The sequence below is a fragment of the Ovis canadensis genome, chromosome 7, assembly GCF_042477335.2.
Source record: "Ovis canadensis isolate MfBH-ARS-UI-01 breed Bighorn chromosome 7, ARS-UI_OviCan_v2, whole genome shotgun sequence".
Lineage (NCBI taxonomy): Eukaryota > Metazoa > Chordata > Mammalia > Artiodactyla > Bovidae > Ovis > Ovis canadensis.
Genome location: NC_091251.1, coordinates 23234995 through 23252468, shown reverse-complemented (window position 1 = coordinate 23252468; position 17474 = coordinate 23234995). Strand labels below are relative to the sequence as shown.

General features: G+C 40.9%; 1 protein-coding gene across 4 annotated transcripts in view; it reads right to left on the bottom strand.

Moving 5' to 3' along the window:
- The window catches only part of CMYA5 (cardiomyopathy associated 5), a 99137-nt gene that overhangs the window by 6433 nt on the left and 75230 nt on the right, over nt 1–17474 (bottom strand). For 2 of the 4 annotated variants that reach the window (XR_011258420.1, XR_011258422.1), the window contains 4 exons: nt 16494–16641; nt 4386–4519; nt 2942–3041; nt 235–419 (listed from right to left, as the gene is read on the bottom strand). Coding sequence is in view for 1 of the 4 variants with exons in the window: in XM_069597558.1 (XP_069453659.1) it covers nt 2942–3041; nt 4386–4519; nt 16494–16641 (382 nt within the window). In the remaining 3 variants the exon portion in view is untranslated. The remainder of the gene's footprint in view (nt 1–234; nt 420–2941; nt 3042–4385; nt 4520–16493; nt 16642–17474) is intronic. The other 2 variants (XR_011258421.1, XM_069597558.1) reach the window with 1 other exon arrangement.

The window sequence follows — 17474 nt, the reverse complement described above, 5'->3', positions numbered from 1 at the left end:
CCGATGCAGGAAATGCAGGAGACTCAGGTCTGACCCCTGGGTCAGGAACAACCCCTGGAGAAGGAAATGGCAACCCACTCTGTATTCTTGCCTGGGAAATTCCATGGACAGAGGAGCCTGGCGGGCTGTAGTCCATAGGGTTGCAAAGAATCAGACGTGACTGATGACTGAACACACACGCATAGGATAAAAAGAAACGGCACCACTCTGTGGCCCTAATGGTAAAGAACCCACCTGCCAATGTAGGAGACATAAGAGACGTGGGTTCAATCCCTGGGTCAGAAAGATCCCCTGGAGAAGGGAATGGCTACCCACTGCAGTGTTCTGGCCTGAAGAATCCCACGGACAGGGGAGCCTGGTGGGCTACAGTGCGTAGGGTCACAAAGAGTCCGACATGACTGAAGTGACAGCATGCACGGCTTTCAAAGGGAGTGCGGAAATACAAAGGAGGCAAGAGGAGAATGCTAAGAGAGTATGACTTGGTAAATTTTTTCCCCAAAAACTTGCACACACACAAAATGGAGTCTCTAAAACCTTTAACCATGAGTTCCCATGTCTGAGGACCTTCCTGGGCACATAGACCAAACCAGGTGCTGCTCCTGGACAGCAGGCGTCTGGGGAGGCCAGAGCAGAGGGTAGTGCAGGTGAAGCGGGTGTGTTGTTTGTGCTCTGGAGAGGCTTGCGGTCAACAGTCTTGGGGGCTGGGGCCTCTTTAGATCGCAGTAGGTATGCCTAAGAGCCTGTTGAAAGGTTTCTTTTAGTCTCACCTCAGCTATTTTTGTAACAGGCATGGTGAAGTGAACCAAAGCACTTTCACCTGCTGATGGGTGACCTTGTTTGCATGAATTGCTCAATTTTGCTTTGAAATGGCTGAGACAGCAAGGAAGCATTTTTAATTTAAGCAGCATTAATATTCAGTCAGCACCATCTCCTGCTCCCCTTTAGCAGGTGAGAAAATGATTACACAAGGGAATGTATCTCACTTTCTTGTGTCTTTACCCAACAACCTCATTTCAGAGAGGTGGCTACTGATGGGCGCTTGCTTTCTGGAGCAAAACCTGGTTGCTTGATATGTATGAACTAATTTTCAGATTAATAATTAACATAATTCTATCAAATATATTACAGTTATTAGCTATTATTATTAGCAGCCATGAAATTAAAAGACACTTGCTTCTTGGGAGAAAAGCTATGACCAACCTAGACAGCATATTAGAAAGCAGAGACATTACTTTGTCAACAGAGGTCCATCTAGTCAAAGCTATGGTTTTTCCAGTGGTCATGTATGGATGTGAAAGTTGGACTATAAAGAAAGCTGAGCGTCGAAGAATTGATGCTTTTGACCTGTGGTGTTGGAGAAGACTCTTGAGAGTCTCTTGGACCTCAAGGAGATCCAACCAGTCAACCCTAAAGGAAAACATTTCTGAATATTCACTGGAAGGAGTGATGCTGAAGCTGAAACTCCAATACTTTGGCCACCTGATATGAAGAACCGACTCACTGGAAAGGACCCTGATGCTGGGAAAGATTGAAGGTGGGAGGAGAAGGGGATGACAGAAGATGAGTTGGTTGGATGGCATCACCAACTCAATGGACATGAGTGTGAGTAAGCTCCAGGAGTTGGTGATGGACCAGGAAGCCTGGTGTGCTTCCCGGTCACAAGAAATCAGACATGACTGAGCAACTGAACTGAACTGAACAGTTATTATCATCAGTCATGTATGAACCAACCTCCAATATACTTCTTTTCTCTTCGATTTTTTGAGAAATCCAAGAGACAGAAAAGCTCAATCTATTTCTTAAATTTTTTTTTTTCCTCCTGAATTCACTTATTGGTATATGTTTAGCACTTCCAGTGTTCTGGACCCTAGGATAGATTCTGAGGATTCAAAGATGTGGAAGACAGGGCTGCCTGAGGACCAGTCAAGATGGAATAGCTGATGTATGATTCCACAGGTGCTCAGAACTTTTTGTAGATATGATCAAAGGGCGCCAGAGCCCAGAGAAGGCCTGGCCATTTCCAAGCCTTTCCAAGTAATACCTGACCTGAACCACAGACAGGTGAATAGCAGCCTAAGAAGAAAACAGTGTGAGTCACCGTTGGTGGGCTCAGGGCAGTAGTGAGAGCTTGCTGGCTGTCCACCCCTGGCACACCAGTGCCCACAGGAGCATGTTTCACATGGGTTACGATTTTCGAAAGTCTTTCGCTTTCTTCCATTTGGACCCTCAGAATAACCATGAGTGATTGCAGACAAATTGCAGAGCCCTCTCCATGCTATGCCCTCAGCTTCTGCCCTCTTTTTACTTTGCTGCTTCCTTTTGTGGGGGACTTCCCTGGTGACTCAGACAGTAATGAATTTGCCCCCAATCAGGAGACCTTGGTTTGAGCCCTGGGTCAGCCCTAGAAAGGAAATGGCAACCCACTCTAGTATTCTTGCCTGGAGAATCCCATGGACAGAGGAGCCTGGGGGGCTACAGTGCATGGGGTTGCAAAGAGTCAGACAGGACTGAATGACTAACACATTCACTCTCCGTTTGTGGGCCCTTCTGAGGCAGAGGGGGCAAGATCTCGAGAGTCCTGCATGTGGCCAGCTCCAGAAACTCAACAAAATGTCATTCTCCTCTATTCCTTTTCAAGTGGATTGATACAAAATGTGATTTGCTGTTGAATATAATAGAAGAATGAACCCAGGCTCTTTTTTCACTGAACCAGAGATAACGCCTTAAAACAGCCTATGTGTTAAACAAAACCATCTGTGCTTGTATTTCCAATAAAAATATTGACACTTGCTCCATGTTTGAACTATCTCCATCACTTTCCCTTAGTAACGAACCATAACCAAACTCTGCAGTTCGTGCTTGCTGTCACACAGCGTGTGCACCCAACCAAGGATGTGGCAGGTGAGGCCACACAAGGCCTCTCGTGCCTTCTTCTACTCACTCTGTCAGCCGTCTCCTCTCAGCGAAGCTGATCACTGTCCCATTTGAGGAAATCTGCAGAGCAGGATGAGCCGTTTCCCTCAACAAGAGAAATCTGGTTCCTATTGCGATCAGAAAACAGGATTATAATGTTACAACGTCCCTGGCCAAGCCCCACCTTTCAGATCTTAGTTTCCCCTTGCTTCTGATATCAAAATCCCCACCCCACCCCACCCCCCACCCCGCAGGGTGTTTTCAGGTCCATGGCAAAATTCTATCCATGATCAGGACTTGTGAGCTAGTGACTTGTCACCTTGCCTGGTGCCACAGGTGTGTGAAACCCCCCTCAGCCCAAATCTAGCACCTACTGTTATACGAAGTATGCTCCCCACCCAGCACCTACCTCACCTGGAAACTAGTTAGAAAGGCAGAATCTCAGGCCTTCCCCCTGGCTTCCTGAATCACAATCTCTATTTTAACAAGCTCCTCGGGAGACCCATGTGCGCGTTCAGGTCTGAAGACGGCACTGGTGTAACCTCCAGGAGTGCTTCTACCAGTGGACGGTACAGGCACCACACTGGGCCTGCGGGGAACACTTCTGGACAGATAGTGCCCCCGTCTGCTCTCTTTACAAACATCACGCTGTCCCTAACCACAGCACACAGCACACATGGCTTGTGCACAACTTTTTGCTGGTTATGCCAGTCACTTAATGGGCCAGCCTCAAGTTTCGGCCTCAGTCTTTGGGTCTAGGATAAGGTAAAAAATGATCACCTTTCCACTCCTCATTTCTTTTCACAATAATTGAGAACAGCCCAGTTCTTTTTATTGGCATCATCAGGGTATTTTCCCCAAAAGGCCCTTGAACAGTTATCATTTTCTTGAGTTACTCATACATTCATGTATTCAACAAACATAAACTGGCACCAATCATGAGCGAGGCATGGAAAATAATTAGAAGAATAAGACTGGAAGATTATTCATGGAGTTCACAGTGTCATGCATCAAGAATATCTTCATCCCACTCTCCCCAACACACACACACACACACACACACACACACACACACACACACACTCACTCACAGACTCAAAACATACCCACCATCTACAGAAGATTATAAACCAAACATGAATCATCTGAGGAGATTAAAAACATGTCAAAGCCCGTATCTCAGTAAATTAGATCAGGATCTTCAGGAGTGGACCCCCAGCATCTTTTTTTTTTTTCTTTTTAATTTTTTTAGCACCTGACTGATAGCTAATGGGTAGCCAATGGGTAGTCTTAAACCAGAAAAATAAAAGAAACACCTTGACCTTTGGCCAACCCTGGGTCCTTATGCCAAAAACCTAGCACTGCCAGCAGACTGGAAGCTTAAGAAGTGGCCCTCTAGGATGTTTTCTCTGGGTGGTGGAGGGAAGGAATGGGAATGTTTGGAAGTAGTTCTCTGTGTGCAAAGGAAGTACCTCTGGTGGAAATGAGGGCAGCTTCACTCTGCTCACTTGTCCCAAATCCATTGATGGCTCTCACGTAGAAAAAGTAATTCTCATTGGGTTGGAGATTAACTTTCAGCTGGAGTCCTTTAATTCCAGAGAAAGATCTAAACATGGAAGGAAAATAATAATTTTAAAAATAATGCTACGTGCTAAACAATACATCATATTTCAGTCCTGCAGTGCGTGAACATCTTTTATTAACAAATCACTTATTTTTCCCTTTTTATGACCATGGAGTTAGCAAGTCAGATTCTATAAAATGGCCATCTTCCAGTAAGTTTACTTTATCAAATCATTTCTACCTTGGTCAACTTTTGTCTAATATTATGCCTTCCAGAATGCTCTTTGGAACAAAGTCAATGAAACTTTTTTTTTAATTCAGAAAATAGACTAATTTTGTGGTTAATGAGTCTCCAAGCATACATTGTTTCCTTTATGAAATTCTGGCCAAGAGGGCACTTGTGGATTAAGATGATGTTAAACTAATCTATAATGCGGAAAAAAAAACCCCACTATCTAATTAACAGATCCTGAATAGTGGAAAACTTGAAGTGATGATTTTGTACATAGCTATCATGTCAAAGTCACCCAAGTTAATGAAACTGAGGATCTCTAAAGAAGACAACATCCTTTAGAGAAAACTTAATCCTGGCAAGAAAAGAGAATTCTAATTGCCAAATAAAATCCCCAAAGTTGTTCCTAAACCTCCCATTTACAACGAAAGAAAAATATTGGTCATGGTATTGGAAAGGCAGTAGGCTCGGCAAGTACACTGTAACATCCCAACCACTTAAGCTAAATGGACTTGCTGAATGTGAAGATGGAGTTCTGAACTTGAAATGAGCTGGAATCATTTTTATGCCTCTTTTCCATTCTCTTTAATCCGCATGATTATCATATCCTAGGGCATGTATACAAACAAAGTATACAAGTGCTCTTCTTTCACCCTCCATCTGGGGAGACTTCGGACAAGTTAGGCTCCTTGCTAATAGAAGAAGTTCTAATCCGAGTGCTACAGAATCAGAATCCTGCCCCTTTTAGATGCGCATTGGATACTAGTCATTGAAGACAATAGCACAATAGCCTTCAAATCCACTCTCAGAGACAGAGAGTTTTTATTTTTTTTTAACTGTTTGCTTTGTTTGTTTTTATTTTCTTTGGTTTTATTTTGTTATTAATGAATGTTCCCCAAAATCATTAGAATCAAGAGTGGCCACTGTTCATTCTCAGATTGATTTTCTTTTGCAGGTCATTCCTCCTTCTGTTGATTGATTTCATTCTCGATATCTACCTTAGAGAATACCACGAAGGACCATGAAAAGGAAAAAGTATCACTGATCCAGAAAACAAATTAATTTAGACTTTTTCGAAGCAGAAAATCTGTACAGAGTAACAATTCCTCCCCGACCAGAGCAGCCCTGTGTCTAAAAGCAGGGAAACCCCTTGTGTTTCTCAGCAGGAGGGGCCACAGAGGGGAGAAGCCTGGGTCTATTTATGTATTTGCTATTTAGTACTTGGCCCTGAGAAAGGTCCCTGTAAATTCCCCAAACCTTACTGGTTGTAATTTCAGAACCTACCAACTGACCAGGCCCTTGGAGGGTACTCTCTTTAGATGCAGGGGAGAATGGATGGATGAAATTGAGCTACATGTCCACTGACAACTAATTATGCTTCAACTAATTAAAAAAACACCAGGTCCTATGACTAAAAATACAATTCTAAACTAGTATCTACATCATTATTCTGGGGTAAATGTATTGCTGATCTTGTTTGAACTGATGACTGAAGATATGTTTTCAGTGTACATTAATTATAACAAGCTTATTGTCTCAATAAGCACACTCAGATCTGAACTGAATTTCAGACTTCATCTACTCATTAAATAAATATTTATTGATCATTTATCATATGCTCAGGTCCTGCCCCTGCTTGACAGGACTAGGTGAGGAAATTTCATCTCTAGAAACTGGACAGAACATAAGGGTTTCATTTTGTGATAATGAAGTTATTAAATGCCAAGGATGCTGTTCTGGGGTTAAGTTTTGTTCTTAAATTTTATGAAGTCTGTCAAGGAGGAAATTATATGTGTGTATGTATATATATATATATATATATATATATATAGAGAGAGAGAGAGAGAGAGAGAGATAGAGAGAGAGAGAGTCAATTACATGCTATGTCTTACTAGTCATTTAAAGAACAAAAGTCTACATGGTACAGAATCCAATATATGGGATGACTGTGCAAACAGGTCATGTAGACATGAAAAATATGCACCATGCCCTCACTGAATCTACAAAAGCACCAGGCATGAAAATGGAAGTCATATGAAATATGGTAGGGTTTTATTGTTTATAAGTTACTATCATATGCTCAAACATCAAGACGAAGGCAAAAAAGCTCAGATACAAATGGTTCAACCCTATGTCTATTTATTCTGTCTGACCTCACTTGAATGCCGCAAAAGTTTTCATGTCAGCTGTCCCTACTGTTGAGCCACATGAAAACTTCACAAATTTTGCAATTTGAAATCTGAAGAGTGGCACTCCTCCATAGATGATGATATTTTTATTTCAAAACCAAAAACTTGTCAGAATTGCAACTGAATCCACATGGTTATAATGAGCTTCACATAGTCTGGAGGAGAATTAAAATCCACAGAATATCCAAATTGAGGTAATTGATTCAATAGCACATGGAACTCCAGTGAGTTATTGGTGCTTAGGTAAGAAGAGATTTCAGTCTTATCAACAATGTGACCAGTCTGATGATTTTAGAAGTTCAGGGCCAATAATAAAATCCAAAACACAATAAGAAATATGACTCAAAGAGTCACTCTGGGTCATAAGTGTGGGATCCCCTCTACAAGCACCACAGTACAGTGGGAAGGGAAGGCTTGATATTGGAAGTTCTGGGAATGTGAATATTGTTAAACCCCAGTGTTGTAAGGCAGAGAGAAATATTCAAAGGAGACCTACTGTCTTCTCAGAAGTCTGAAGGGCTGCCATGTGAATGAGACTGGTCCCTCTTTTGCTATTTCAGATGGAAATGAGTGGAAGACCCCAGAAGGCCGATGTTTGCCCAATGTAACAAAGGCTTCTCTAGTTTGAGCCCTTTCATTCTTTAGTTTTTGCAGGGGATGACTGAAAAGTTTGCCACAACTATCCATAGACAATGGGGCAAGAAATATCTCACATGAGAACTGAAACGGATCTTTATGAAGTAGAAAACCATTAGGGACTTAATGCTTATGAGAAAATACTAAAAGCATTCCCATTAAATCAGAGAGAGACATGAGGTTAAAAAAATTGAGAAGCAGGAGGTAAAGTTATTATCACTTGCGGATAATATGACTGCTATCTAGAAAACCGAAGAAACTCAGCTAAAAAACTCAGAATTTAGTGAAATAGCTAGATGTGAATCTAATATAAAAAATCAAAATCTTCCATATACAAATAACAACTAGATAGAAGATAAAGCAAAATAAAGACCTTATTTAGAATAGTGGCAAACATAGCAAAAGTGTGTAGGATTTATATGAAAACTATTTTTGAAAATGATGATGAAGGAAAGCCCAGTAAAGACCTGATTAAAAGGAAAGGCAGATCAGTTCTTGGAAAGGAAAATGCAACAATCATAAAAACTGCAATGCTCCCTAAATTAATCTATCAACTTAACATGGTCTCTACAAATACCGAATTATCAGGGGCAGAGGATTAGAGTGGACTACACAGTCTGACTCTAAAGGTCATGTGAGAAATAAACTAGCAAAAAAAAAAAAAACAAGTCATGAAAGGGCAACCTAATCTACATGACTTCTAAAATTATAAAGTTATAATGATAAACAGTGCATGGTACCAGGGCATAAATAGATGGGTCAGTGGAACAGTTTATAAAGGTTGGGAATAGCACCAAACACATAAATTCTTAAATATATAATAATGGAACTATTTCAAATCAGAAAGGAAAATGTTGGCAAAGCTGGATAGCCATATTAGAAAAAATTAAGTTGGATTCCCTACTCCACACTTCCTCTTGAAAGTATGTATTAACTAGTATTAACATTAAAAAAAATGTATGGCAAAAAAAATTTAAACTGCAGCTTGTATCATAGATGAAGACTGATGTCCTTTAAAAACAAAGAACTTCTACAAATCAATAAGAAAAAATACTATACTCTAATAGGAAAAAAATAGGTAAAGGAAATGAAAAGTTCATAGAAAAGGAAGTACATAGCTCTGAAACATACAAAAAGATGTTCAACCCAATAATAGAAATGCACAATTAAACTATAATAAGATTACACTTTCTACTTATCAAACTGTGAAAGATCAAGTTTTATCACACCCTGTGCAGGCAAAAGTACGGAGAACCAAACACTCTTACATGCTGCCTGCCTGAGTGTAAACAGCTACAGAGTCTATGGAGACAATTTGCTAATATCTATCAAAACTCAAAATGTTCTTACTTTCCAACCAATCATGATACTTCTAGGAATTTACCCTGCAGATAGACTTGCACATGTATGAAATGATATATGTACAAGGTTTTCTCTGCAGCACTCTTTGTGACAATGGAAACAACTTAAGTGCCTCTCAATTAGTCAAATAAATTGATTATATTCTTAGATTACAATGAAATTGGTTTTTTTTAAAACCAATGCAGTTCCATTCGTATTGCCATGAGATACCAAGAAATATTTTTAAATAAGAAAAATAAGGTGGAAGAAATATATATGCTACAATTTGTTGAAAAAATATAGCTGTTACATATGCACAGACTATCTAAAAAGATAAATATGCATCAGTTCAGTTCAGTTCAGTTACTCAGTCGTGTCTGACTCTTTGCGACCCCATGAATCGCAGCACGCCAGGCCTCCCTGTCCATCACCAACTCCCAGAGTTCACTCAGACTCACGTCCATCGAGTCAGTTAACAGTAATTGCCTCTGGGGGCAAGGAGAAATGAGTAAATGAAGTATAGATAGAAAGGAGACAATTTTCACTGTATTCTTTTTATGTCTTTTGAATTTGTACCATATTTATGTATTATCCATCTGAAATTAATTAAACAATTTACTTTCACAGCTATATTTCAAGTTCAGAAGCTGGTTAAATGTGTTTGCAAAATGCACATTAGTTTGAATTCTAGAAAGTAACTTCTCTAGGAATTTTATAATTCAACAATTTGTGTTGGATGGAAGGTGTACATGTGCTCAGGGTAAGCTGAGGGCTGGTCACCACGAGGAGCAGTGATCCCCTGCACTGCCGAGTCCAATACCTGGATCTGAACATATTTCCTCCCAGGAAAAGGGGGCGGCATGTGTACAAACAACATGGAGAAACCCAGTGCCATGACTCCTGGAAGCAGCCTACGGATGGTGCTGTCACTGCAGAGCAGACAGATGGCTAAGTATGAACTGTTTTTTAAAAACACAGTGGGCTCTTATGGTTGGCAGCACCAACATTCAGCCAGTCAATCAACACCATTTAACGTGAACTGTGAAGAGAGCACATTGCTGGGCTCTATGGGGACCAGCTAGTAAAGTAGTGTTTCCCATACCTGCCTGGGCATTTTAGACCTTCTGAATAGGAATCCTTAAGAGGGGCCTGTGAATCTAAACTCTGACGAGTATCCCAGTTGTTGTTGTTGTTGTTGTTTTAATGATCTGTTAGGTTTGAAAAACATAATTGTAAGATAGCACAGGGTGAGAAGGGGTGGGAAGGAGAAACAGAAATAAGAAGAAAAATCTATGAGAACATAAGCAACATGAAATTCAAGGACAACTAACGAAACAGTTTCAGCTGTTGGAAGCCATTTATAAAAACTTAATTAACCATAAACATGGAATTTTCTGTTTAAGATGAAAATTTTTGGTTCAATCAGGATTAAGAAGGAAATTCTTTATATGTTGACTTTTTTTTTTAAACAGAGTAAATAAATATTTTTCAACAGGCCTTTTTTTTTCATTTGATAAATGAGTCTTATTATAAGACTCAGTGTTAACTAAACATCACTATTAGTTCATAATAGTGTAGAAACATAACACGAGGGCAGAATCCTGATGACCCATGGAACTCAGGCTTTCCTATAATTAGAATCTCTCACACAATCACAGAGAGTCAATCAAAGAGATCTTTCCAGCAGAAGGATCCTAGAGCTTAGTTTTCTCTATAGTTAGTTACCCTCCAAAGTTTGAATGATACCATTTACATTTCAGGCAGAGAATCCCAAGAACCTAGTAACATCTGTTCATTCTTCTGGATTCTCCAAGCTCTCCTTTACCACTCCAAGGTCACACAGGTGGACAGTTACCTGAGGTCCCATAGAACTACCTGCACAGAATGGCGATTTAAATCATGCTTTCAGAGCCCGTTTAAAAAATGGTTACATAGGGAATGCTTTTGCATCTTTTGTAAAACTGCTCTTGAAGACAATCACTATTATCTTGTTCAATAGCCCTTATATAAAGATCTACATGAAAAATTCATCTTATAACTGAATGTCCAGAATTGTCTCTCTTAGTGAAGTGCTGGGCTTCCTTTTTTAAAACAGAAGAGTTATGTAATCTCTTTCTTTCTCCCTCTTGCTCTCTCCCCCACTCTTCTGTTTGCACTTTAGCTGCCAGGAAGTTCATATTTAAATTGCATGTTCCATTGAGGTATTGTTCTTAACCTGTGCTTTGTGATACAGTCTCCTTACCTCTGCATTATCTGGCTCTTGCCCTTACAGGGTTGTTTTTAGTGGCTTTAGTATGACTGAGTCTTTCATTGTGAACAATTGGAATCGTTTTGAAAACTGACAGATCATAAGTTAAAAGTAAAAAGAAGAGGTTGGTTTTCCATTGACTGAGGTTTTACTATACAACCAGGAGGTGTATAGAATTTTAAATGATCAAAGTTAAATCAGATTCATTTGGGAAGAAAGATTTCATTTAGAACAAGCTGAATGCCAAGAATTTCTGTGGAGGTGGAGTTGTGGGGAGTGGGGGGAGGTTATCCTATTCGCTCTTAATTACTCAGTGAATTTTGGCCCAATCATGTCAGTGGTGCTCCTGTTACCCTATGAAGCAAGCATGGGGGAGGAATGACTGTCTGCTTTACCCACAGGCTGTGCAGAAGGTCAAATCACTCGCCCTAGACTGTGTGGTCAGTCATCACCTGTCCAGCTGAAAGCTTAGTAAAAAACGTTTGTTTTTTTTTTTTCAAATGCTGGGATTCCTCATCTCCTGATCAGGCATTGAGTTCATCAGGAAATTCACCCTTACTTTTCCTTACAGGGACCAAGTGGCAGGTGTCCCCAGCTAGATCACCCAGCTGTGACAGATGATCCTGTTCCTGCCCCACCACGTGTGACCCCAAAAGCTGGAAGCAGGAGAAACAGGAGCTCACAGATCCAGCCCCCGGAGCCCAGCCCAGCCTGAGGGGGCTGCCAGGGAGGGTGACCCAGGAGGGTCTCTGCACCAGTCGCCTTGGCCGGGGCCGGGGAGCAGGAGGCGCACCACCAACCGCTTTCGCGGCGTATTGAGTCTCACAGATTGGTCATTCAGTACGCAGCTTCTTTCTGCACAGCCCACACGGCTAATCCCTGTACTATATTTCTCTCAGCTTTCCCTCCTCCACCCACAGTTCTGCTGACTTCTCTCCACACAGGAGAGACAGAACAGCTGAGGAAACAGCCGAGCGGTGGAAAATTTTTGAAAGTGTTTTGAGCCCACCCAACCTGAGGAGAGCATTCAAAGAAAAACAGGAAAGGGTGAGTAGGAGCTCCCTCAGCCCCCACACACAAGCCGGGGATTGTCACTCCCGCCCACCCCCGAGCCCAACAGGGGCCGACTGCTGGGCCGGAGCCACAGTGCCCACACACCAAAGTATGCGAATGTGTTTTCTGTGAGGATGATGGCATGGAGACAACTGCTCGGCTCTTTCAGACACCACGTCAGGAGGCTCGGGAGCGCAATGGGCTCACTGCATTTAAACAGCTCCTCTAAGAGGTCGACCAGCATCTTTTCGGAATTTCTAGAGGTCATCGTTCTGGGAGAGCGAATGCCAGCCTGAAGATGGATGTGTTTCTGTTCTGGCAACCAAAATTAGACTCCCTAATCTAAAGGGTAATCAGTGCCCCCCGTGTGCGTATGTGCAATTTCATATTAGTCATCCTTTTTTCCCCTCTTCATTTCAATTTCTCTTCCTACTCCAGACGAGAGCTTTTAAGGCTGTCTGTCTTTTCAGGGATTGAGGGTGAGAAATATCTAAATTCATTTAGTTCTTAGTTCTGTTCAGTTCTCCATCTTTTCTTTGCTAGAGATTCCAGTCAGTGGGATGACTTGGAGTTGGCAAGGACAAAAGGAGATTGGCTAATGCCATCATTTATCTACTCATTCACTCATTAAACAGACCTGTAATGAAGAGCTGCACAGAGAAGCTTCCTGTTCTTACCCAGTTTTTTATGGGGTTTTTGTATGCGTTTTGTTTTTACATCTGATTTAGCATAGGGGTTTTGCATAGAACCTAGAATGTATGCAAGGGTTATGTAACCAATGGATAAAAAAAGATTATAAGTGTCCTTCCCTATAAGTGATCCATGAAAAGGTTTCCAGTCCTCCAAGTTAGACTAGTCCTATCTCCTAATTAAGTATCCATTCACTAAAATTAACTCATTCACCATTCTTCTTTACTCTGTGGGCACAATTGGCTTTTTTCCGATTTTGAATGACATTATCCTCAAAACTGACCTAACTTTCATTGTTCTTGTCAGTATTATGTATTCAATGTGAATGATATATACCCATTTAGGTAACACATGCGTATTGAGTAGCTACAATATGCCAGATACTGTCCCAAGCACTGAGGCTGCAACTTTACATAATAACCCCTTTATGGAGCCAACAAGTGAGTGGGATCAGACAATCCTTGGCTTGCTGTTCTTTCCAAGACACAAAATAACTTTAATTATGCACTGCTATGCAGAAAACCAAAGTGAAGAATGTGGTTCTAATAAAATGGAAAACTAGGGACGGTTTGCTTTGTTAGCTAGGGGTGATAAAATGTTGAGATTCTTTGTTTATCAGTTCCACTGTCTGACTAGCTGTCTACAGCTAACATCCTAGAGGCTGGCAATATAGATGACTGCTAAATAGCTAATGTTTAGTAGAGTTTTGAACCATCAGACATTGTAAGCAATGTTTTAAAGCTGGTTTTAAGAACCAGACGGTCAAAGACACAAGACACATGACCACTCTGAAAGAGTCGAATTTTCTTTTCCTCCTGAACTCTTAAATTGGAGAACCAAAAAAGATACAAACGAGTTTTGCAGCCCTGGGCCTCTGAAATTAAGGATGAATTATTTCACAGTTTGTTGATGCCAACCAGAAATATAAGGCACTGAGGCTTCTTGTATTCGTGAGGGAGCATTCTGATGTGACTTATCAAATAAACAGGGTAGTCATTTGCGGCCAACAAAATCGTGCTTGCCTTAAAAACGATCTATTGTGAGATTCATCAGGTGTCCAGAGAGCCTGAAGAGTCATCTTTGAGCTGTGGATTGAACATACCATTCTACCTCCGGGCACTGAGTGGTCTTTTAACACCTAACTGGAAAAGAGTTCCATCTCCAACACAGCCCCAAGCTATCAACAAGGCTCAGAATGTGGAATTTCCCTTCATTTCTAAACTTGCTGGACCAGGTCCATTCAATAACAAAGGATTCTTGTATTGGTCCATAACTTCTATAAACTTCTGCTTATCCAGCCTCTCAGAGGTTCTCCTTTGGCAAGAAAAATTAAGAGAACCCACTGGCAAAGTCTCAAAGGGATAAATGAATGACAAGTCATGTTTTAATAAGCTCAACTTTGGTCTTAATGAAATTGATGGAAGGCCATTTTTTTTCCCTAGAAATGGAACTGGCATTGATTTCTCTAGCTTTGATGAAGGATTTGTTTGGAATGCATTCTTCATTGTTGATAGCAAATCGACTTTTTTTGAGAGCCTCAGAATGACCAGAGAAAGGAAAACCATTAACTAAAGGGGTTCTCTTTACATCTATGTTTTTCATATGACAAAAGAAACCAAGGATATACAATAACTCCAAGTTGTCAGGCTGTTAAGGTATGTTAACACCGTCTGTGTAATGATACAAGTTTTAGAACTAGTAGAAAAAATAAGATGAACCTGAGTTTGCATCCTGACTCTGAACTCTCACTCCATCATTTAATACCTTGGCCAAATTATTTAACCTCCCTGAGTCTCATTTAATGGAAGTTATGACCTCCCTTCAATAATTGTCGAGAGGGTTAGATGAGACTTAGCACAGCTCCTGACATGTCAAAGGCCCTCCTTCCTTCTCCCCTTTTCCTTCTCCCTGAAGCCACACTTATGCGATGACATCACAGTTCCCTCAGTGAAGCGGCTACTAGGTTTCAGGGTTTCCAGATTTCTGCTGATTTAAGAACCCAACTGTGCTGGTATTATTTATGCAAATGCCAGCTGAGGACCAATGCTATAACAGGGATGAGTCACTCCAAAGCACTCCTTCATGGTCTGGTCTTGCCTTGGAAAAAACTGGGTTTTCCTCACTGATGATGGAGAATGATGGGAGAGAGTGCCTGGGGACTCAGGCACTTCTGATCAAATGCTCTCACAGCATCAAGAGTTTTTATGCAGAGAATGTCCAGGACTCTCATGAGTGACTTTCAACAGTGGTTAGCAGCTTGGATTCTGAAATCTAACAAAACAAGATTTGAGTCCTGATTGCCACTCACTAGCTGCTAGGCTCTCAAATCATCCGTTAGCGCTCAGAGTGCATGTAAGGATTAAATAAAGCAGCATACATAAGGCATTTAGGACAGTGACCTGGTATATAGTGAATGCTTAATAGAAGCCAGTAATAATCTCTGGGTGTTTCTGTCTTTGTCTCACTCTGTCTTCCTTCCTCTATTCTTTCTTTCTCTTCCTAAGTCTCTCTGTCTCTGTCTGTGTATGTGTATGTGTTTCTCTCTCTGAGTTAACCACTCAGCTATTTGCTAATCATTGAGTCCTGCCTTCCAGCAATTGGCACATTAACAGAGACGCTGTTTCTTGTATGTTTACTGTGTTCTCACTTCAGCTGAAATGCCTCCATCTCACCCTTACACACTCCACTCAGCGTTGATTCATCCTTTGATCCTTATTTTGTGAAGCTCATCCTCACATACTTGAAAGAAATGATAATTATTGCTCAGTTGAATCAAACCTCACATCATAACTAAATAAATAGCTGTGGCTTGATCAGGAAGATAATCAAGAGCTTAAATAACAGACTTTATTAAAAAGCTGTCTGATTTCATACCATTATTTCCAAGTTCCATATCCTGCCAGAATAATTTACCTCAGTAAATTACTGATTTTTAAATGTCTCTAGCAAAATATGGATATCAATAATAATAATCTAAATATTCATCATCGAACATCATTCCCTATTGCCACAGACTGGAGGTTAAGAAAACACCACCTTGGTAAATAAATTAACATTTACCAAAGACCCACAGCCTTTTATTAATAAATTTTAGCTTCATAGTTTTTATTGAGAGAGCTTTACATTTCTTTTTTCCAGGAAAATCTCTAGATTTTTCATGCTCTAGAAGAGGCAAGTACGTCTGTGATAATATAAATGTAATTAGTTCCTTTTTATTGCCAATATATTATGGAGACATTCAAATTTACATTATATACATGCTCACTATTAGTTTCCTGAGTTAGGTGGTACCTGTTCTGTATGACTACTAAAAAAGCACAGAACACATGCAATATCCTGTCTAATGATTCAAGTGAAATATACCTCAAAGAATGTTCTATCTTATTAAAATTCACACACATTTTTCTTACAAGGGAGCCACCATTCTGCATTATAGCGTGTGCTTTATTACAAACTTGGAGTTCATTATGAATAGTGATAGAGTTGCAAATCCAGTCCACAGCTTCATTAGCACAGCAGGGTTTTAGGAAGCATTTCTCCCTCTGTGAGCATAAACTTAGAGGCTGGTCAAGAGCCCTGCGCTGGGTTTCTGGCACACCAGGCTCTTCCCACGCAGAAGCGTCCTTACCTGAGGCCCTCGCCCTCGGGAGCGTGCTGTCTGCAGTACTCCAAAGTGTAGGTCTCAGTGGCCTCCGGGCTGGCGGGCCGCCAGCGGATGGTGGCTGAGTTCCAACACACGGTACAGTCCTCAGCCCGGATCACAGGGGTGGAGGGGGCTGCGGGGAGAGAATCAGGGCAGCTGTGGAGCTGTCTATGGCAGTTCTGCTTCCCTGGTCACTGGGCTTGGGGATGATTTTAATTTTTTTTTTTAACATGTCCTGAGTTGAAAACCCAAAAGGTAAAATATACATAGAAATATACATAGTGAAAGGTCTCCCTCTCATCTTTGCTTTCAAACTGCCCAGTTTTCACCCATCCTCAAACAGCTTCTAATAGTAGCTTTGTATAAATTCTTCTATAAATCCTACCAGGGTTTCTTCTTACATATACAAGCAAATGAATATGAAGATTTTTGTCCCTTCCTTTACACAAAAGTTAGCTGCCATGACCTTGCCGTCAATAGGTACTCAATAAGTTGTTTTAAAAGGCTAGAAGAAAGGATAAAACAGGGGGAGTGGGTCATTTCTCCCCCTAAGGGAGTTACAATTATCTGAAATACAAAGCAAACTCGGCGTATGACACACCTGCTTAAGCCCCTGTGAAAAGATTCCAAATGGGAATGCATTTCCAGCTGAATACCATTGCTGAAAAGTCTTTTGGGGGCTCCTAGTACCCATATGAGAAAGCCTGAGCTTCTAACCTTAGCAAGTGTAAACTCTATGTACTAGCCTTTCTTAACTCATGTCCTTTTCTCCTTGTTTTTAAGTCAAAGAAATAATACCAAAATTCTACTTGTATTCTGCACACTCCCTACTCTTTCTTACCTTGACACCTGTGCTCATATGTCTTCTTCAGATGGGATACACTCCTCTAACATATTACTTCCAACTGGTCCTTTAATGAGTCCATTTAGGCATAAGTTCTAGGAAGTCATTCCTGAGCCTGTCCC